General features: G+C 34.9%; 1 protein-coding gene across 1 annotated transcript; it reads left to right on the top strand.

The window, feature by feature from the left end:
- The first annotated feature begins 13,274 nt into the window (after positions 1-13,274).
- LOC102578862 (uncharacterized) lies at positions 13,275-17,084 on the top strand. The gene is made up of 5 exons (XM_015304198.1): positions 13,275-13,292; positions 15,596-15,857; positions 16,412-16,499; positions 16,643-16,709; positions 16,796-17,084. The coding sequence occupies exons 2-5, from the start codon at positions 15,737-15,739 to the stop codon at positions 16,847-16,849; spliced, it is 330 nt and encodes a 109-aa protein (XP_015159684.1). The 5' UTR covers positions 13,275-13,292; positions 15,596-15,736; the 3' UTR covers positions 16,850-17,084.
- The last annotated feature ends 6,342 nt before the right edge of the window (positions 17,085-23,426 follow it).

The raw sequence follows: 23,426 nt of genomic DNA, 5'->3' as shown, positions 1-23,426 counted from the left end.
GTCTTTCTTGTATGTGTTTTATTTTTTCTCGTGTTGTTTACCTTCTTTGCGCTTTTTCAATAATTCAATTTGTGCACAAATTTTTTGGGTGAGCGCCTTGCTTTGTATCTGCTTCTTGAAAATCTTTTAACCCATTTACGCATTCCATTGTATTAGAGTTGCTCTGTATCTACTTCTAGTTAATCCGATTGTTTTGGCGTTGGTGTGTAACTGCTTTATTATAAGAAACAAACCAATTGATTTTAATTATGAAGTTGGATCCAAGTATCACTTTGTTTAATGTTCCAAACTTTATCAATTGATTACACAAGCGTGGGTCAACTTAAACTTCGAGGCACAATTGAATGTGGATTTTATTAGTCCGTGTGATATACATATTTTCATTTGATTTCACCATGTTTTAGAAAGATTTTCATGATTTTCTATTTGTTGTCTTTCTTTTATATGCTTTATTTTGTTCTTTGTCCTATAAATGTCACGACTCAGACCGTCGTGATTGGCACCCACACAAATCCTCCGCTGGGAGAACCATGACTACAACTCAAGCTAAACAACTTAACCAAAAACTAAGGCATTTAAAGATACAGAAGTAGGTTTAAATGCAGAAATTATATAGAGTTCCCATAAACTCCAAAGGTTTAAGCAAATAACTAGTCAAACTAATGCGGAAGAACAACCCCTAGAACCTAAAAGTCATTGTACCAAAAATCTACTAACGACAAGTCTAAGAACAAGGGGTATAACCCCGAAGCTAAACAAAACACCTTAAACAAATAGTCTAAGTCCGAAAAGGGTGGACTTAAACAAGAAAGATCCATGGCTGCCTGAAAGAACTCGCTCACCCTTGAATCCGGTCACACTCAATAGTCACCTAGCTGAGGTCTATCAATAGCCGTCTGAAGATGCCCTGTACTCAACAAAGAACAAACAAGTGCAGTATCAGTACACAACCACACTATACTGGTAGGATCACGCGGCTATCCCAATAAGTGAAACACATGCAAGTAACCACTACATTATAAACCAGGCATATATCGAACATATACAATATTAGTTATCTTTTCAGGATCAAAGTAGCATTCCACGTTCTCAATAATACACATTGGTTATCATTTTAAGAGCAACAAACAGTCTTTCAACCTCAATCACCGTTAGATATGAACGTAATCATCGCAAGTAGATACACAACACAATTCAATGGTCCTCTCATGGAACCCAATTCAATGGTCCTCTTATGGAACTCACACCCAAACTGTTTGTGTACCGATTCGTGGTATTCGATCCAATGTTTATGCCAAAACGTGGCAACCGATCCCATATTTATGCCGGAACGTGGCAACCAATCCAAGTTAGTGTGTCGGAACACAACACCCAATCCATTCAACAAGCCACAATCACAATCACAAAGTACATTCTCATAATCATACAATCAAGTCATGATTCATGGCATTCATCTATCCTCATTTACAATTAGGGTGATCAATAATGCAATATTCGCATACATACATGCATTATAATGAAGCAATTACAAACATATTCAGACCAACATGAAATCACAACCATCACCTACCTCGAATCCAAGCTTGAATCCCCTAAGACACTTGAATCTTTCCTTTCCGAATTCTTCTCGCTTGTTCGTGGTCTAAAAACATACAATTAACGCAAGGATTAATAAACGAGGCCTAATTACCTAAATTATAAATAACATTATCAACCCTAGGCCAAACCCTTGATCCCCATACTCAGGTTAGGGTTTCTTCCACCATAAATCACAAATCAAAACCCTTCCCCATTGATAACTACCCATTAGTTTACATTCTACGGATCGAAAAATAGATTCGGATAGTTAAAACCTTACTTTAGCCTCAAGAATGGTGAAAAATGGTCAAGAACTCGCCTGGGGTTGTCTCCTAGCTCTCAAAGTTGAAAAGTGTAAAATAAAACAATTTTGAGGTTTATTTCCGACTTAAGTCGCCACTGTCCCGCCATAGCGGTACCCAACCTGCCACAACGTCCCCGTCCTGGCGAAAATAATCCCCCCACAACGGCTTGCACAAAACCAGTGAGTCGATTTAAGAGTTCCAAGCCCCCATTTCACAACACACCTTCATCCCATGACACTCCGAAAATATCCGTTCACGCTGAGATGAGTTTCGGGAGTTCTACTCACCTGAATTCAATTCCATAAAGTCGTACGGGTTCCTTAACGTCTTAACTATCTAGTCATGTGATCAAAATCATAATTAGATCTCTCATTTGTTACTAGATTTCCCTAGACCTCACTGACTCCGATTTCGTCCAAATCTGGACTAGGCTAGGAAATTCCAAATTACTACTCAAATTTTTTTTTGGTCCAATTCTTTCCCCCTTGGCTTTTCCCTTACGACGGAATCAAGTCATTACAATAGATACCAATTTACCCATCACTCGCCCCGAGTGATTAACTAGGAAAGACTGGCTAAAGTAAGGGTAGAGTAGTATCTGAATCGTCGAATTACTGGGGATACTTGTCTCGCAGGTCCTTCTCGATTTTCCCAATTAGCTTCCTCAACCGGAAGATGCTTCCATTGAACTTTCACAGACTTTATCTCCTTGGTCCTCAAACCAACCAATTGAATACCTACACATCATCTCATGCAATGCCTTAATGAAGTCATCACAATACTCGAGTGGTAATTATTGTTGTATGCACACTTAACTAACAACAAAGTTATTCCCAATAACCACCAAAGTTGATCGTACACATGTCTGCAACATGTTATCAAGGACTTTGACACAAACATCAGGACGAATCATCTATCACATAACCATGATAAAATCCTAAATCATCACTCGCTACAATTAGAAGTGAGCCTAAACCAACCAACACACGGTCATAATACACAAACAATCATAGTTCTTATCAACATGTCTATCTCACAACATAAATTTCCACAAGCTTAAGTTACAAAATTTTGGTCTTTAGACATCAGATACTTATTGAGGGTTATGTCCAAGCATACAAACCCTCTAACAACACTATCGAAATGCTAGATTTAGTAATTATCGATTACCTCTTAAGAACAGTAGAATTGGATTCAATGATCCTCACATTCAACCACACATAATCGATACATGACCTCGACGAGAAGATAAAATATTAGATTGTTGGACAACCATAAATATGGATGGTAGCTCTTCTATAAATTCTCATAAGCAATGTGGTACATGTAGAACCACTAAAATACTTTAACAACTCCAAGACAACACCAATTATGTCATTCAAAATAATCAAATCTTCCTAATCTTCCCACTCAACCAAGAGAACATCGCAGGATTTGGTACCCCTGATCCACCACTAGGGATCCACCCACAAAAGTGAAAACACACGAGAGCATAGCTAATGAATCATACTCACAATACTAACAACCGTCATAAGCACTCCGACCATTTACCTTATTATAAACTAACACTTTTTAAATGAAACATTTCTTAGGTACTTAACAATCAATAGTAATAAACTTTACGACTCAACCCAGGTGTAAGTCCTTTCAAAGGTTCAATAATTGATACAGTTGATCATTTCTCACCTTGCCAATTCATACCTTGACAAAATATATTACCACGAATGTAGACTTACAATGAAAAATCTGAATTGTAAATTCAACCGTATAACACAATTCCCTTATCTATCAATATTAGCTTGTACCTTGAAGATTCTTATGAATTCATGGATCTTTGCTTATCATTGATCGCATCTCCATCGATCTTACAATATCCTTCGCTAAAAGTTCCATCGTACTCATTACTAAACTCAAAAACAAAACCAAAGCACTTATCATCACACTCGAGCTAATGTTTGTACACTCCTTTCTCAAGTCCTTTCCAATAGTTTTTAACCAATTTGACGGACTTGTGATACTATTACCATAGCCACAACAAAACGAACGAAATCATGCGTCTCTGAACCCAATTATCTACCCCTCTGAAGATATCTCTTTAGCCTTTGCAATCAAATAAAATATTGTTTCTCTTGCCTCTCTCTAAAGGTTGTAATACATCCCACTATTTTTCTTCATTATGACTCTAGCTCTTTAATTTCTATTCGAATGGTGTCCCACCATCTCTTAAAACTTTCCATACAACCACGTTACTCACCAAATATTATAAAACCACAACCTTAGATACTGCAAGTCATAATTACTATACAAAAACTCGCTTAACAACTAATTTTATTATATAGTTGCATCCCGTCACAATCCATCACGAACTCTTATTACCATTACGTTCAGTCATCCTTGACTATCACTACGAAGCCAACCTTTCATCAACACGACACCTCAAACTCAGGTATACTCATCAAATTTAGAGGACTAACCCAATTTATACGCACTTTCTTACTAAAATACTTCAATTTCCTTCACCCAAGTATACTCATTGGGACTTTCCTTATCCATAAGCTTGTTATTCCAGTATCAATCCACTCGTTTATGGCTTAAGATAACATCACCAGTCCTCCTACTATCCACATTTTTCTTAACAAACAAGATAGGAGCACCCCATGGGGAAGCACTAGGATGGATGAAACCTTTATCAAGAATCCCTTGGATTTATGCTTTAAGCTCTCTCAATTATGACACCACAGGAATAGACTCAATAGAGGGGGATTCGACCTCAACATCCCGAATATGAGCAAATTATGCCAAACAATCCCATCCCACCAGTTTCCTACCCCACACGAAAGATATGACCTTAGCTGACTTAGGCTTGTACCCCCTTCCAACTCTAACCTTTCCCTACCTGGGATCTCTAAAGTTACCGACTTAGCATTACCATTAAGCACAACATAATAGGGGGACAACCAAGTCATGCCTAAGATTATATCAAGTCAATCATATCCAGCATAACCAAATCAACCCAAATATGAAAATCCATAAACACAACAGGACAACACGATATACATGGGTGACTATGACTGACTCTTCAACTGGGGTAGAAACATGGATAGGGGCATCAAGTATATCTCAAATCATATCAAATTCTGAGGAAAATTGCACAGACACATAAGAATAAGTAGAATCTGGATCAAACAACACATTAGCCATCCGGTCACAAACAATAATAGTACTTGTGATCACTACATTAGACCCTTAGCCTTGGTCTTGCCCAAAAAGGCATAAAACCGAGCCCTGTCATCTTGACGGCAACCTCATCATATGCCCAAGTTCTCCACAATTGTAACACATTTAATAACTTAACCAAGTAAACATCGTTGTTATTGGAGCAGTCGTATCCTAACCTCTTCTTGATATATAAACAATCCATGAAATCGTAGTATAACTTCTAACCTCAATTGACATAACTTAATTTCATCATTCGCTAAACAACCCATACATGTTATGACAACAATACTAAATGCATTTTCCAAGGTAATGGTGTTCATTATCTAATCATCCCTAACCAAAACTTCTTGAATGTTGTCACCTATAAACTTGAATCTGCAAATCTGACCTTAATCCCTTCACAAGCGACGATAGTAGCTAGCGAGCCTCACAAAACTCTTAATTTCAGTCACAGAACTAGGTCGGACCCAATTTCTGACTGCTTCAATCATTTGGGGATCTACCATTACCCCTTCCCTTGAAACTACATGCCCCAAAAAAGGCAATCGAAATCAAATAAAATTCACACTTAGAAAATTCTGCACACCCCTTTTTGTTTTTGTAAGCACATGGATGCTAGTTTTTCTGCTGTTTTTGACAACATTTATTACAAGGTTTTATAGTCTATCATCGATTGCTCAACACTGAATGGATTGCAGAGGTTAGTTCGGATTCAATTCGGGTTTTATAAGGAGACCTAGGAAATACAGAGGAGACAGGGCTGCGGTTTTGTTTCTCCCTGTCCTGCTCTGGCGGAAAAATCCCGCCCTAGCGGCTCAAACTGAAACAGTACCCAGGCAATAAATTTTTCTAGGGTTTTTCTCTTTTCTAAATCTCCCAACGATTTTCAGCTTTACTTAGCAATTTAGGATAATCCTCTGAACTAGGATAATCATGTCTACTCCGAGTCAATCCAACGATACACAATCCAACTCATTCTCATTAATTCAACATCATAACCCACACATCGCCAGGATACACCCAGACACTCATGCGGTTATTACTCAAGCGCAAGACACGTCCAGATCTTTCTTACGAATCACCTTGTATATTATCTAGACCCTTGCATCGAACTTAATCGTGACCTTCTTTTCACAACAAGTTTCACGATACTCAGCAGTTACAACTTGCATAGTTTCAATCAATTCAGCCATTATATTGCACATATCAAAACTCAGACCCACACTTATTGTGCACATGATCATATCATCACATCTAAGCAAATACAACTTCCTCATTCACAGTTAATTCAGGCAACAAGGAACACACATTCACAGTTTTCAAGTTACAACTCACAGACAAGCCCGATTTCTAAATTAGTTTGTTCCATAGATGACCATTACCAGTCTCCCAGTACAAGAGCAAAATGTAAACTGATGCACCCTGCAACTGGTCAAAAGATCATTTATCTGAGGTAGTGGATATTTGTTCCTAATGGTGACCCTATTCAATTGTCGGTAGTCTATACACATCCTTTCTTGCTAGTGATGGTGTTACCATTTTTGTTGCTCTAGTTCGAACCATAGAGTGAAGAAGGAAAGATACCAATTTGTATTACCCAGATACCAATTGGATTCAAGTCATAGCACGAAGGAGTATAAAGAAGTGAGTTTTTCTTAAAGTCCTATAGCCTCTCGAATAAAAGTACGGACGTCTTCGTACCGTTCCGCAAGACTCTACTAGACTCGTTTTGATACAATGAGATCAACGAACCTAGGACTCTGTTACCAAATTTGTCACGACCCAAACAGTCGTGATTGACACCCATACAAACCCTCCAGTGGGAGAACCATTACTACAACCTAAGCTAAACAACTTAACCAAAAACTAAGGCATTTAAAGATACGGAAGCAGGTTTAAATGCAGAAATTATATAGAGTTCCCATAAACTCCAGAGGTTTAAACAAATAACTAGCCAAACTAATGTGGAGAACAACCCCTAGAACCTGAAAGTCATTGTACCAAAACTCTACTAATGACAAGTCTAAGAACAAGGGGTACAACCTCGAAGCTAAACAAAACACCTTAAACAAATAGTCTAAGTCCGAAAAGGGTGGACTTAAACTAGAAAGATCCATGGCAGCATGAAAGAACTAGCTCATCCTTGAATCCGGTCACACTCAATAGTCACCTAGCTGAGGTCTATCAATAGCCGCTTGAAGATGCCTTGTACTCAACAAAGAACAAGCAAGTGCAGTATCAGTGCATAACCACAGTGTACTGGTAGGATCACGCGGTTATCCCAATAAGTGAAACACATGCAAGTAACCACAACATTATAAAACATTAATATACCGAACATATACAATATTAGTCATCTTTTCAGGACCAAAGTAGCATTCCATGTTCTCAATAATACACATTGGTTATCATTTTTAGAGCAACATACAGTCTTTCAACCTCAATCACCATAGATATGAACGTAATCATCACAAGTAGACACATAACCCAATTCAATGGTCCTCTCATGGAACCCAATTCAATGGTCCTCTCATGGAACCCACACCCAAACGGTTAGTGTATCGGTTCATGGTATCTGATCCAATGTTTATGCCAGAACGTGACAACCGATCCAAGTTAGTGTGTCAGAACGCAACACCTGATCCATTCAACAAGCCACAATCACAATCACAAAGTACATTCTCGTAATCATACAATCAAGTCATGATTCATGACATTCATCATTCATCTAACCTTATTTACAATTAGGGTGATCAATAATGCAATATTCACATATATACATGCATTATAATGAAGCAATTACAAACATATATCACACCAACATGAAATCACAACCATCACCTACTTCAAATTCAAGCTTGAATCCCCTAAGGCACTTGAATCTTCCCTTTCTGATTTCTTCCCGCTTGTTCGTGGTCTAAAAACATACAATTAACACAAGAATCAATAAACGAGGCCTAATTACCCGGATTAGAAACAACATTATCAACCCTAGGCCAAACCCTTGATCCCCATACTCAGGTTAAGATTTCTTCCACCATAAACCACATATCAAAACCCTTCCCCATTGATAATTATCCATTAGTTTACATTCTACGAATCGAAAAATGGATTCGGGGACTTAAAACCTTACCTTTAGCCTCAAGAATGGTGAAAACGGTCAAGACTTGCCTGGGGTCGTCTCCTAGCTCTCAAAGTCAAAAAGTACAGAATAAAATGATTTTGGGGTTTATTTTCGACTTAAGTCGCGACTGTCCTGCCACAGCGGGACCTAACCCGCCACAACGGCCCCGCCTTGGCAGAAATAATCTCGCCACAACGGCTTGCATGGAACCAGTAAGTCGATTTAAGAGTTTCAAACCCCCATTTCACAACACACCTTCATCCCATGACACTCCAAAAATACTCATTCACGCTAAGATCAGTTTCGGGAGTTCTACTCACCCAAATTCAATTTCGTAAAGTTGTACGGGTTCCTTAACGTCTTAACTATCTAGTCATGTGATTAAAAATTATAATTAGATCTCTTATTTGTTACCAGATTTCCCTAGACCTCACTGACTCCGATTTCGTCCAAATCTGAACTATGCTAGGAAATTCCAAGTTACTACTCAAAAGTTTTTCTGGTCCAATTCTTTTCCCCTTGGCTTTTCCCTAACGATGGAATCAAGTCGTTACAATAAATAAGCTTTAGCCTTAGCTTACCAAAATTCTTCATTGAATCTTATGTCCAGCTTTGTATGGCTTAGGAATTTTGTTTTACTCAATGGCCAAAACTACATCTATGATTAGTCAGCCAAGTATTTGTAATAAAGTAACCTCTTAATTCATAACAAACGAATCTCATTCACAGTGTCACAACCTTTACATCTTAGCTAAATTCTTCTTCTCGGTGTCACTTTGTTTCGTTCCTTCACCCCTCTTATTTCCATGACTTGTAGTAGTAGTGATTTTGCACATTATGATAATTAACTAAGAGACGAGAGAGAACAATATAGAAGACAAAATGAAAATATAATATTTGTTGAGTATGTGCAAAGAAGGAAAAAAGATCATCTCCAATCAGCTTTTTATTGAGAAGTGAATCGAGAAAATTATTTCTCAGTAGGTTCTGTAAAACAAGTAACAAACCTCTTCTCTTCCCCAAGCTGACGCACAAGACACTCGAATTCTTCCTAATCTTACTCAATACGTTCATTCTCATTCGAGTAAAATCTTAGTTAATTGCATAATCTTTTCATAAATAGTTTCAATGTATTTTTAAATACACACTTAACAAATAGCTAACATAAATATGTCATACCGTGTTTGTACTAAAATATATACGCTTTCCTCTAATATGATTATAAAGAAAGGATCTTGATGGTTACACTTACATATTTGCTAATCTTTAAATTATATTATTGTTTGCCTTTTCTCTAAATGCTTCACAAACAATTCTCCTTGTAAACATCTGCGGGTATAAAGAAAACTTACATTCTATAGCTGATGGATTTCAAAAAAGCGACTGATTGTTCATATGCAGAAAAAAGAAATGTTGCTATGCAACTCAAACGACACAATACATATAGCTAGGTGTCTGTTCACAAAAAGGAGGCGTTGCTACTATGTCGTCCTCAACAAATATATACTACAACACATAACTTTCTTGAAAATTTCACTATTGGCATCCTATTTCAGCCAACATCATCTTCGTAAGGGAGGGTTTTCCAAAACAGCTTCCACTTATCATCCGAGAACATCCAGCGCTTTCTGAGAAAAGTCTCCTCTTTTATTAACCTAATGCTACCAACGTGACTTTTGTAGAGCTATGTTACAAGTTCAAATTTTCTTTTACGAGGGTCTTTGTTATGTATTTGAATCAGATAACTAGAAAATTATATGGAGTGAGAATATGGTGTGAGGGAAATAATACAGACTCCATTTTGTTATGCTAGTATTGTAAGGCCAGGTTATTCTGAGCCATTGTTTAATAATGTACATAATAACCACTTTTTGCTAATATTTTCATTATTTATTTTTATTGTTCCTTAAATTCATATTGGACTCATGCTAAGCACAGGCTTTTCCCATCTAGTATATATGTATATATTGTATTAAATCATCTCTATGTTTTTCAAAAATATGATATTGGTGTGGGGCTGAGAGTTCTGACACAATTATGAAATTTCAAGAAAAATTACTTAAATAAAATAACTTCTAATTTTCTAAAATGCTTCTATTGTCAAAACTGCTCTAATTATTGTCATATGTATAAGTTTAATTTAAAATAATTTTAGATTTTTATCTAAAATAAATTATATATTCGTGTGGTGATAAATTATATTTATTTATTCAAAAAATTTATCTTTGTACAAGGCCAAGAGCTTTGGTGCACATATGAAATACCAAAAAAATAAGTACTTAACTAAAATAACTCTTAATTTTCTATAATGCCCTTATTATCAGAAGCTTCTCTAGTTACTGCCTTATATATAATCTAGTGAAGTTGAGCTAGAAATGAGAAAAATATGTATTTGAAACACTTAAACGAATTTGTCACGATTTTTACTTGTTTGGGGCTCTAAAGGAGCGGGTTACTGATTATACTTGAGAAAACATGAAACTTCAAAAGGAAGTACATTTTCTGAGTTTTTGTTCTAATGAAATAGTTGCTTTAAACTCATCAGTTTTACTTTCGAGGTCTGAATATTTCAAGGAAAAATACTAATTTTATAAGAATTGCGAACAAAATGAGGTTTACTTTTTACTAATAAGCTCGAGGAGGCACTCTGGGACGTCTCAAGGAACTATCCAGAGTTATATTTCTTGTATTTCAACAATTGTCAAGTCCGAGGGATCATTCTGGCTGGTTCGAGAGATTTTGCAAGACTTCTACTTTTATGCATCGACCACACATACATTGCATCATCTTGCATTATGTGTCTGATTGTGATTTACTTGTGTTGGATATCAAATGCTCTTTACTTTTTATTATCTGCATTGTCTGTAGTGACATGTATGTTGCTAGTTAGTTGTTGAATCATACTGTTAGTACTCTCCTAACTCTTTTATTTATATAACTTCTATTTGAGTTCGGCCGACCTATGATGCTTACTAAGTACTCTGTGTTTTGGTACTCATATTACATTTCTGCATTTTTTCTGATGCAACGCCTAGTATGAGCCACCCTTCTTGAGTTTGGATCTCTTGTGGCCGTCACTGATTTGAATTGTGGTGAACTCTTGGTGTACAGAGACTTACTTCTTTTTCCCTCTTTTGTACTATCTATGTATTTTGTATTTTGATTAGACATGTCTGATGTATATAGTCCTTTCTGTACTTAGACGCTCTTGTACCTAAGACACCAAGTCCGGATTGGTTCTTATGTATAATTTTTCCTTTCTTGGTCACTTTCAAGTGATTTCTGTATATTTTGTACCATTATGTATATATCTATACTACGATCTCACTTTTATACTTATATTGCTTCTGTGTAGTATTGTTTAGTGTATTATTACTTTCCGCTTTGGATTTTAGACTTACCTACTAGAGATATATGATAAGTGTCATCATGATCAGATTTCGAATCGTGACAATTCATTTAGTAGATGAATTTGAAAAAGAGTTACAGAAGAGACATCCATATTAATGCATTTATAAATTATTAGCAAAAAAGAAATTGGGGAAAACGGGTCCCACATTTCTAAAATGGAGAGTTGAAAGGGCAAATTTGTCTTTTTATTAGTGAAATAAGAATTGTGAGAGGCCCCACAACCCATACATTTTACCCACCTCCATTAGCACCAGTCCAGCAAGACTGCCTCTTCTTTGTCTTTCACCATCTCCATTCTTGACTTTCTTCTACTAAACTTTTTGATAACACCAAGAAAAAAGAAAAGAACAAAAAGACTAAAAGTTTCGATTTTTTTTCTTTCTTGTTTACTGCTTAAGCGCAAAGAGTTGCAGAGAAAGGCGAAAGAGAAGTGTAAGTAACGCAACCCCAATTTTTTTTTTACCTTTTTTGTACATGTTTATAGGTCTGAGATCGAAATCCCTCTTTTTTTCTCTGTAAATTGGTGGAAAATTTCAAACATTTTAGCTAAAACTGCAGGTAAGAGATGAATTTCCTTTCAGTATTGGAAGTCCAGAGGTTCAAATCGATGCTTTGACGAATACCCATTTGCTTATTTCACAGTGTAAAACTTGTTAAATGCTACTTTATAGATCAGTAACCTCGTCGATTTCACGTATCTTCGCTTGCATGGGGTCAGTAATTTGATTCTCTCTATATATCTTTTTTCTGTTTTCTTTTTAGTATAAAAAAGCATTCTGGTTTCCCCCTTTTGAGGTTGGTGGTTCTGTATTTTTTTAGACAATGAATGGTATAAAAAAACTGGAGCTCTCAGTCCCAATCTTGTTAGGGAGGTTTACCTAGTATATGTGCTTGTGCTTGTGGTTGTTGGCTGTAGCAGGTTGTCTGGTAGATTAGTTGAGGTAAATAAGTGACACTTTAAATGAAAAAGTTGCAAAGTTTGTTAATACTGCGTTTTGAATGCTTTTCTTGGTTTATTGGGCAACAATTGGCTTTTATTTGGTGTTTTGGAATCTGAGGAGCTTGCTTGAAGGCTAAGCAAGCAATAATGGGGAAGACAACGGAAGATGAGCTGGTGCTCCTTTTTCTGTTTCTGTTTTTTATTTCCTATGCTTTGCTTTTTATGTTGAGGGAGTTTGTTCCTAGAATGTTCTATTCTGTACGTAATTGTCTTGTTAGCTACAGTATCTAATGCTTTGCTTCTAGCCATGTATAATATATGTTGTTTAAAGATTGAAATTGAGGCATGTTTTCGGAGTATTCCTTTGTGCTCTGTTTTGGTATTTTTGGAGAATATTTTCGAGCTGTTGTTGGTATGGTGATGGAAAAGTTGAAGGAGACATGGAGGGCACTTCTTAATGTAAGAGTTTGTTTCTGTGCTATGTCCCAAATTTGGTGTACAGTAGATTGAGGATTCCCTTTCTATTTCTAGAAAGTTTCGATACCTTTTATCTTTTTGCTATAAGATGCTAATTATCTTCTTCTATGCGGTGACGTGATACTAAGATTACTTAGGCACCCAAAGGCTGAAAATGAATTGCATAAGTCACTGATCACCTTGGATAGGTTGTTATCAAAGAAATGTGCCTTTTGTGGACTATACTGCTATACAGCATGTGAGTCTAAGTAGCAATCCAAGCTACACTATTTCATGACGAAAGCTTATCTTTTGTAATGATTCATTGAAATAGATTTTAATAGCCTGTTGCAGTTTTAAGATAATGTCACGTTGGTTATCTCCTAGTGTTTCTGTTTTGATTGGAATGAGGACGATATGAGCAATTCAGGCAGTTATTTTACTGCTTTGTTTTCTACATTGGGTATTGGAGGAGTTGGTGCTTCTAGCAGAGGCCTCGGATATCAATTTTTTTAATGAAGAAAGCCCTGTTAGTACGTCTGGTTTTAGGTCCATCTTGTTTGTATTCAAGACCATAGCAGATGAGCTGATCCATTCCTGCACAATGCAATTAGAAATACTCAATAACTTATTATCAAAGCATCGGTGAACAAGAAATAAAACTGATGTAATGAATTTTGTGAAGAACATGTAAGATTTGAATAAAATATAAACTTGTGTCGATTTGATGTTTTTGTACTGTATTGCCAAGTGAAATTTGGAAGGTTGGTGACTATTGAACAAGTACAACTATGTGTCAATAACAAACTAGTTGGGGTTGGCTATAGGAATCCTCTATACCCACACTCCTTCAGTCTGGCCTATTCCTTTCAAGAATTCAATAATCTATCTTTTAGGAACCCCGAATTTGTTTCGAAAGACAAATTATCAGGTATTGGAATGGAAGGGCTCAGATGGAGCAAAATGGATATTGATGATTCATATGTAGATCTATGTACTCGTTTGGGATTGAAGTGTAATTGTTCTCAGCTCAACTTATATAGATCTTTTTCTTCCATTGTGCCATAATTTCTGGCTTTGTCTACTTCATTGTCTACCTCATTCTCTGTTAACACCTTCACTCTAGTTTCAAGCCGAGTGAAAAATTTAATGTTCTCTATTATGACCTTTTTTTCTCTTTAGTATATTTCTGACTTGTAAATGTAGTCATGTTTTGTGTATTTCTAAACGACATGGTGGGGAACACCCTAGACATTGAGAAGCTAGCTGAAAGTTGATTTTGAGTAGGCGGGGTTATCCTAGGCTAGATATATGGCCCATAAGAAACCCAACTTCCTCTTCAGATCCGTTTTTATCTCTTATTTATCAATTTTCTTCCATGCAATATGGGACAACTTTATTGGGGTCTCCGGTCTCCCATTCAATGATGCTAAGGGGAATAATGCCATCATTGATTTTGTTTAATTCCAAGAATGGGAGACTAAGGGTAAAGGATGAAGAAATTCAAATAGTTTTACTACTCTTGGGCGGAGTTCTGGTGATTTGCTTCCTGTTCTCTTGTATGACTATAAAAGAAGTAAAACATGTCCAATCCTTCCTGTCTAATTTCAAAGTGGTTGAAGAATCTAGAACTTTTTTCCCCTTATCAAAGAAGGGAAACAACTTATAATGTATCTGGTTTACTTATTGTCTCACCCTTCATTTCTTACCGCAACCAAACGCTTGAGGTAGCTAAACTGTATCATCTATGTAGCACTCCCTTGTGGCACAACTGATTCACTTCCAATACTTTGTCATCGCATCAAATGTGCTGTTAGACCAAATAACATGTGGCATTCGTGTATTTAAAGCAATGGATCTGATTATGGATTTGAACTGTCTAATGTCAGAAGGAAATCAAATTTCTTTAAGTACGAAGGAAATCCATGTTATACTCCATGGTTTGATCGTGCATTTAAAGCAATGGATCTGATTATGGATTTGGACCGTCTTAGGCCGAATGATAGTTTATGTGAGACTTGATAATTGTTTCACCTTGAGATTAAAAAAGAGTAAAATTTTGATAGCTATACACTTTGGGTTGTAGATTGACTTTCTTATCCCTTTTCAGTACCTGAATTTGAGAATTTTGACAATTCTAACTGGAGTATGACTTCATTGATTTTTGATATGTTTATGAGTGACTAGATTATGTCAACCAATGATCTGTACACTGTGAACTGCAATTCAACTTTCTCAAAGTTGCTTCAGCCAAATAAGAGTAGGCTTGTTATATAGAACTAGTTGATGGTTGTTTGGTATTACCAGTTATTACCTGGACTTAGCACTTAATATTGTACAGCGGTATATGGACTATTATGTAACAGATCTTACATTTCCCTGAATGAAAAGAGGGGAGCGTGGTGGGTGGGGTGAGCACTGGTAGTTATGAAGTGGATCTCAAATTTGGAATAGACATTGCTCTGGTAGTTTTTGCTTTCTATGTATCTTGTTGACAGCGTACAGGTTTTTTTTACTGATTATGCTAATCATCTTTTATGGTTGTAAACCTAATTGTAACAGAGCAGAAGTTGTCTTGGGTGCTGTGTAAAGCCACCACATGTTATTTTAGTGGATAGGCCATCCAAAGGTCAGAAAGTTCAGGGTCAACACTTGAGGAAACGCAGTTCAAGGGACGACTTTTGGAGCAGTAGTGCTTGTGAGATGGAGAATAGTGCATTTCCTTCACAACGAAGTGTCTCATCAATTAGTACTTCAAATCAGGGCCTTGATGCTCACAGTAGTTCCAGCACCACAAACAACAACACTGAATTTGTAAACCATGGCAAGTGCATATTTCACTCCCTTTGCTTTCATTGGCTATCATGGGAATACTTTGCCAATAGTAACCTTTCTTGGGGATATCCAAGTCTCAGTATGTTAGTATTCCGCCAAATGCAAGAAATTAACATGTGATAGAGGATATAAAACCTAGAAATGATCTGTAGCTGTAGTTTCCTTGAAGTTCCATCAAAAAATAATGAAAGAAAAGAAGAATTATCTTTTTTATCGGATGTCCCCAAAGGGACAAAAGAAAAGAAGAATTATCGGGTAAATTTCATTGTCTCAGTTGGTTGGCTTAAAGTAGTCCCTGCAATTGCAATTTTCAGACATCGATATATTCATGATTGTCTACTTTGAAAATTTCATCAACACTTGATGCAGGACAAAACCAGATCTATGTACTGTTCATTCTTTTAGATTTCTCTTATTGTCCATGTAGATATCCATTGGAGAAAGCTTTGGAAGCAGGATGATATACTCTTTCATCTCAGCTTATCAGTATTGTACTGCTCTCCACGTGTTTTAATATGCTTAATCGAACATTGTCTGGATCAGGTTTAATTCTTTGGAGTAAAACTAGGCAAGAATGGATTGGAAATAGAACACCTCAGAAGCATACTCCAGCTCGGGAATCTAAACTAAGGTGAGCATCTTCCCGTTTCACAATCCTCAAAATAATTGAGTGAATGAGTAGGTTTGACAGCTGCTGGTTTCAGAGTATTTACTTCCCATACAAGTGTGAATATATACTTGATGAGTGTATTCTTCTACCATCATAAATTGCAGCTTTGATGCAAGTTACGAAACTTTGCTGGGGACCAACAAGCCTTTTCCTCAGTCAATCCCTCTATCGGTGAGTCTTGCTGAACTACTAGCATGATTTTGGCATGTAGATGTTTCATGGCTACTTTGTTGAATCTATACATTTAAAATTTTCAGGAAATGGTAGACTTTCTTGTTGATGTTTGGGAACAGGAAGGACTGTATGATTGAGCCGTGGGACTTAACTGATCTTACCCAACCATAGCATTTTCTGTTTGTAAAGTCTACAGAAACCAGATGGATGAAAACAATTATGTTGGATCTCAGGATTTGTATGTTGACAAGAGGAAAATTGGAATGTTTTTTCAAATGAAGGAGAGAGGACCCTTGCTTATTTTGCTGATAAACGAATTTATTTTCAAGAAAAGTGATATTCAACCATCCAAATAAACTCCTTGTTTCCAGATGATTTCTTTACACACTAGTACTGCTCAAGTTTCTTTGTGAGGATATGAGCATGCCACATTCAATAGTTTCGACTGTTGCAACGAGTCCTAGTGATTTTACACAATTTTATTTCCATCTACTTTGTGAAATTTTCTTTCTTAAAAAAAACTTAAATTTGGATTATTGTTATAAAATTAAGTTCAGACCAATATATCTATAAAGAAAAGAAGACAAGATATATAGACGTAGGATAGAACTTTTCTTCTAGTCAAGTGTATCTTACAATGGTGAGTAGGGGTGTTCACAGTTTGGATAAAAATCGATTCAAATCGAAAAACCAAACTAAACTGATAAAATAAAACCGATTTTATTTGGGTTTGGTTTGGTTTGGTTTTAGATTTTTGAAAACCGATAGTCTTTGGTTTGGTTATGGTTTTATTCGGAAAAAACCGAAGAAATAACCAAACTGAACCGATGAATTATATAAATATATTTTATTAATATACATACTTAATATATTATTTTTATAAACAATTTTAAAGATCTTATACATATTTTCATTAAAATTTCTTTATAATTTACTTATTGAAAGCAAAAATGCCCAAGATGAAACATTTATCTTATTGATTTCATGTATATGAGTGTCTATATCAATTCTTTGTGGGACTGAAAATGTTATTGTCTCTTCCTTCTAGGCCAATATAGTGAATTTTAAAGCTTTATTGATAGTAAATTTAGTAATTGAAATGTCATTGTCTCTTCCTTCTATGCCAAAATAGTGAATTTTGAAGTTTTATTCAGTAAATTCAATGATCGAAAGTTCTGTAATGCCACTCATTCTAACTATTTTTTTGTTTGAATGGATTGTTGTCACTTTTTTCACATTTTAAATGAATTGTTTCTTTTATTTTTGTGTATGGTTAATAACCGAATAATCGAACCAAACCAAACCGATAAATGTATATTATATTTGGTTTGGTTTGGTTTTGATAATTTTAAAACCGATTAAATTGGTTTGGTTTTGATTTTGACCAATAACCGATCCAAACCAACCCGTGAACACCCCTAATGGTGAGTGATATCTCTATTTATAGATTGAGATATCACTTCAAAGGTCACCATGTTCAATCTCCAGACTAATAGATACATTGTTATTTAAAAAGGTTCATATCACTTGGGGAATATACATACATGAATTGTCCAAATAAGTAGATACATTATTATCCAAAAAAAAGTTTATATGGGTATCTCCAACCCTATCCTCTGTTTTACTTTCCAAATATAGAGTTCTCTATATTTCCAGACAACCAATTTCAATCCAATTTTCTATTTTACTCTCTAAAAAGGAATATTTTTCTCTCTCCTCAATATTATATTATTATTTCTATTTCATTCTTATTTTCTTATTTCATAATATAAATCATTTCTTCTTTTACAAATAATCACTCTATAATCTTTATGTAATACAAAATTATTATTTCTTTCAAAATTTTCATTTAATATAAAATTATATTTTATTCTAAATTTCTAAATAACATAAATTGCAATAAATATTATATATAATACATATTAACGAATAATTCAAATAAAAGTGAAATCATTGATGAAAAATAATTGCATCATAAATATTGTATTATCGTAAAATTTAAATTTTTTACATAAATACTCAACTTTTACTCTCATAAATGTTCTATTAATGTATTACGGAGTTCAAAATGAGCATTTTTTGTCCTTATTTTTTATGTGTAGCTAAAAATTGTTTAAATTAACAATTTCATCTTGTATCCAATTATTTTGTATACTAATTTACTTCCCCTATTCCATTTTGAACTACTGCATCAAATATTTTCATACTCTTTAAAAAGTGTAGTCTAATAATTTATCACTATGACATAAAAGTAGATTGTTTGAATTATCATGTAAATTTTGTGCATACTTCATCAAGAAAAATAATTATAATCTAAATTACATATTTAAAATGACAAAAAAAATTTAATAAATTAAATTAGAAGAAATGTTAATTTGGGATGAAAGTAGTATACATATCAATAATATATTTTAGATGTTATATTATTTAGAAAATAGTTACAAATATTATAAACTTAATTAATAATCTTATATAATATAAATAAAATTAAAATAAATTTAAATTACATATTTAAAGTGACCATTTCTTTTAAAAAATAAAATAGAAAATTATTAATTTGGACGGAAGTAGTAACTTGTTAATAATATATTTTTAAATGTTATATTACATTAGAAAATGATTACAAATGATAAAGACTCAATTAGTAATATAATAGAAATAATATTATATAATCAAAAAGTAAAATAGAGAGGTGAATAGTACTTCTCCAAATTTGGAGAACTACTATTCACCTCTCTATAATTAAAGAATAGAGAGTGAAGTAGAGAGTGGTTGGAGAATGATTTACTCTCCAAATATAGAGAATAGAGAATAAAATAGAGATGGGTTGTAGATGATTTTAGGAATATACATACATGAATGTAAATAGTAGTTCATAAACAAATTGAATTGACAATCTACTAGTATAACAATTATAAAATATTAGTTCCTATGTTAAATTTGATGTAACACTTATTTTTATAATATAGTATGTTCTAAAATAATGTTTTTTATATTTAAAAATATTAAATTATTCATTACCTTAATCATAATTATATAGACATTGTCATAATCCAAACTATGGGACCATTTGGACAGCTACTCTAATTTAGTTAGATAGGCAAAACCCTAATATCCATAACTTAGGCAAATTCGATGGGATTTTCTTGCTAAAGCACCTGGTGTCTAATTGGAAGGGTGACTTTCCCATTTAGTAGAAAATTATTTAAATCTTAAACACCTCCATGACAAGGTAAAAAAAAAGAAAAAAAAAGATTTTTTTTTGAGAAGTTAACAAAATAGCAACATTTTTCAAGGACCTAGTTTAGACAGGTACAAGAACATTTTGATGGAGTAGAATCTGAATTAAAATAAATTATAAAAAAGACCGACATAACTTCTACTTGAGTACAGAGTAGACGGAAGCTGATGATGAGTAACCATCATTCCACGCTTCAAACAACCTAAAAAAACCTACACTACTAAAAGATGTAGTAAAAGTAGTATCAATACACCACACGTACCGAGTAGGCATCATAGTCGATCTGGATTAGTTCCACATAAAATATCACAAAATCAATAAAAACAACAATACAATTATATCACAAATAATACTTTTCTATATGTATAAATTATAGGAACCACATATTATAAGTACTAAATAACATCCTATCCCTTCTAGTTTTCTATTTACCAAAAATCCCTTAAAAATGATGCTTGCGGGATACATAGCGTTGTGCACGGGATACATTAGGTTTGATACATTCCACATAGCGGGATACATAGCGTTGTGCACGGGATACATTAGGTTTGATACATTCCACATAGCGGGATACATAGCGTTGTGCACGGGATACATTAGGTTTGATACATTCCACATAGCGGGATACATAGCGTTGTGCACGGGATACATTAGGTTTGATACATTCCACATAGCGGGATACATAGCGTTGTGCACGGGATACATTAGGTTTGATACATTCCACATAGCGGGATACATAGCGTTGTGCACGGGATACATTAGGTTTGATACATTCCACATAGCGGGATACATAGCGTTGTGCACGGGATACATTAGGTTTGATACATTCCACATAGCGGGATACATAGCGTTGTGCACGGGATACATGCGGGATACATAAGGGATTTTTGAAAATTTTGAAATAAGTAGGGATAAATGGATATTAAGGTAAATAAAGGAGTGTAGTTAAGTAATTTGTCCTTTCTATATTCCTTATTACTCTGCTACTTTAGTCACTCACATAAGGTTATAATTTCATTATTAAATTCTTAGCACACTTTCTACCCTGGTCACTAACATAAATCCACACACGTAACTTACATAGAAGTCATCACATAATTAAGTCGAGCTTCATTATTATAATCAATTTCTACCACTCAGTCTCTTAACATTTCTATTATCAAGTTAATCATCATAAAAAAATGTCACTTATTAGTAAACTTCTCTTACAGTTACTACAACACCACACTATGTTCACCAAAGGCTCAACTTAATTAATAATACCACTATACATAATCATTACTACCAACCCAAAATACTCAAGACTAGCATCCTAGCTTTGAAATAAACATAATAATTTTTCACACGAAACTAACTTTTCCTATTATCACATGTAACATCAATTAATAAGAGGTAGTATGTCACGATCCAGGGGTACCTCCTAGATGTAACATGGCGTATAGAACCCCGAAGGACTCCATACAAGCCACTTAATCCTCATAACATAAGAATAATAGAATTTAGCAAAAATTTAACACATTTTCAATAACAATCAAAGTCTTTATAAAACGAGCGAAAGTCTATTACACTTGTCTCAAACCATCTAAAACATGAATATCCTTGGGACACAGCCCATACAATAGTTCAAAACATAAAATGAAAGAACATAAGAGAAATGGTGGGTATATCCTCGAATGCTATGAGGACTCACCAATCTTCAATCCTTGCTTCTACTAAAATCCTAGCCACAGGGAGAAAAGTCGATATCGCCTACATTTGGATAAGAATGTAGGCAAGAGTATACGTTAGTACAAAAATGTACTAAATATGATAACTAGCATAGCATAACATAGGCATTAGTCAACATAAGACATATACCATAAGCATAAGAGATAACAACATAAATCATAAGCATAATCAATGCACATAGATCATCATAATGTAAGAGAAACACTTCTCAAGTAACCTCAACTTATCCTTGATTAGGACTTGGGTATCCACCTCTAGTCATACATGTCATGGAAGGCAACTCAAGCAACAATCCAAGCTAACCTATCATCATACAATCAAAATCTCATACTCACATATGCTTACAATGCATCTTCATAAAGTAACTTTGTTCCATCATAACTATGCTACTTTGGTTAGGGACTAGTCCCTCTTTAACTATTTCTACTATTCAGGGAAGAGTACTTCTTTACTTATCCAAGACAAATCATTACCCATGAATGGTTACTATTCACCAATTCAAGGTTGTCAAGAAAAAACGCCTCATTATGCTAAACCAAGCTATCATGGAAGGCATCCTCTCATGCAAGTCCAAGCTACTCAAGGAAAGGTACTATTGCTCAATCCAAGCTACCAATGAAATGGTTTGGCCTTACCAAGTCATGCTATCATGCAAGCATCCTCTCATGCTAGTTCAAGCTAACCATTGGAAGGGTACCATTGCTCAATCCATGGCTATCCACGAGATCTACTAACTCAAGCTACCATGCATGATCTTGTCTTACCAAGTCAAGCGATTCATAAAAGGATCTCATATCACTACTTCAAGCTATCATAGTTCAAACATGCTTTGATTCATTTTAGGTGAGCAAACCTTTCAACCTAGAATCATTCAACATGAGAAAACTTTTCACATTCATGCATTCATATGTTCATAGTATAGATCATGTGGGTAAATCCTTCCACAACAATTCTATCTACTAATCAACATTCATCATATAAGTTTTACTTTAAAAGCCCTACTAATCATCATTCATCATACATGCTTTGGTCTCAAGACAATTCTAATCTCAAAGCCTACAAGTCATAACTCATCATGTATACTTTGATCTCAATCAATTCATATCTATATGCTCTACTCTTAAGCAATCTACAATGCATATCATCAATCCTAGAAGAATACATATAATTCCTCAATTTCCCCTTTCATGGCATAAAACCCACTTACATCAATTTCATCTTTCTAGACATAGGTTAGGCATGGGTATATGTAATTTCATCCTAAAAACATGATATGCTATCGATTCAACCATAAACAATCATAATCCACTCAATTGGATCAAAACTCATAACATTAGAAGAAACCCTAACTAGAATTGGGGAATTCTTCTTCTAAATTGGGGAAATCATAGGGGCTCCATGGATGGAAGGATTCCATGGATGGAAATCTATCATACCTTAATCACAAAGCCCACAAATGCTTGAGGAATGGAGACTTGAACTTGACCCTAGCTTCAACTCTTCCTTCTTATTCAACTTCCTAGAGAGAGAATTATTTTGGAGAGTGTCACGACCCGGGATCACCCCCTAGTCGTAACCGGCGTACTCGACCTCGAAAAGGTCTAATACAAGCCTCTTAGCAATTCATTCATCGCATAGACACTAAAACCATAAGGAATTAAAAACATTCTTTACCAAGAAAACATTTCTAAAAAAAATATATAAAGCAAGCGGAAGACTTTCTAGACTTTATACATGATGTCTCA

This window comes from Solanum tuberosum, unplaced genomic scaffold, assembly GCF_000226075.1.
Source record: "Solanum tuberosum cultivar DM 1-3 516 R44 unplaced genomic scaffold, SolTub_3.0 scf00522, whole genome shotgun sequence".
Lineage (NCBI taxonomy): Eukaryota > Viridiplantae > Streptophyta > Magnoliopsida > Solanales > Solanaceae > Solanum > Solanum tuberosum.
Note: the sequence above shows the minus strand (reverse complement) of the source record. Positions and strands in the feature narration are given on the sequence as shown.

Excerpts from the sequence above, each read along its gene's own strand:
- LOC102578862 (XM_015304198.1), top strand. The coding sequence starts at position 15,737 with ATGGAGAATAGTGCATTTCCTTCACAACGAAGTGTCTCATCAATTAGT. Across the intron at positions 15,858-16,411 it reads CACTGAATTTGTAAACCATG|GTTTAATTCTTTGGAGTAAA; the intron begins GCAAGTGCATAT and ends TGTCTGGATCAG. Across the intron at positions 16,500-16,642 it reads GCTCGGGAATCTAAACTAAG|CTTTGATGCAAGTTACGAAA; the intron begins GTGAGCATCTTC and ends CATAAATTGCAG.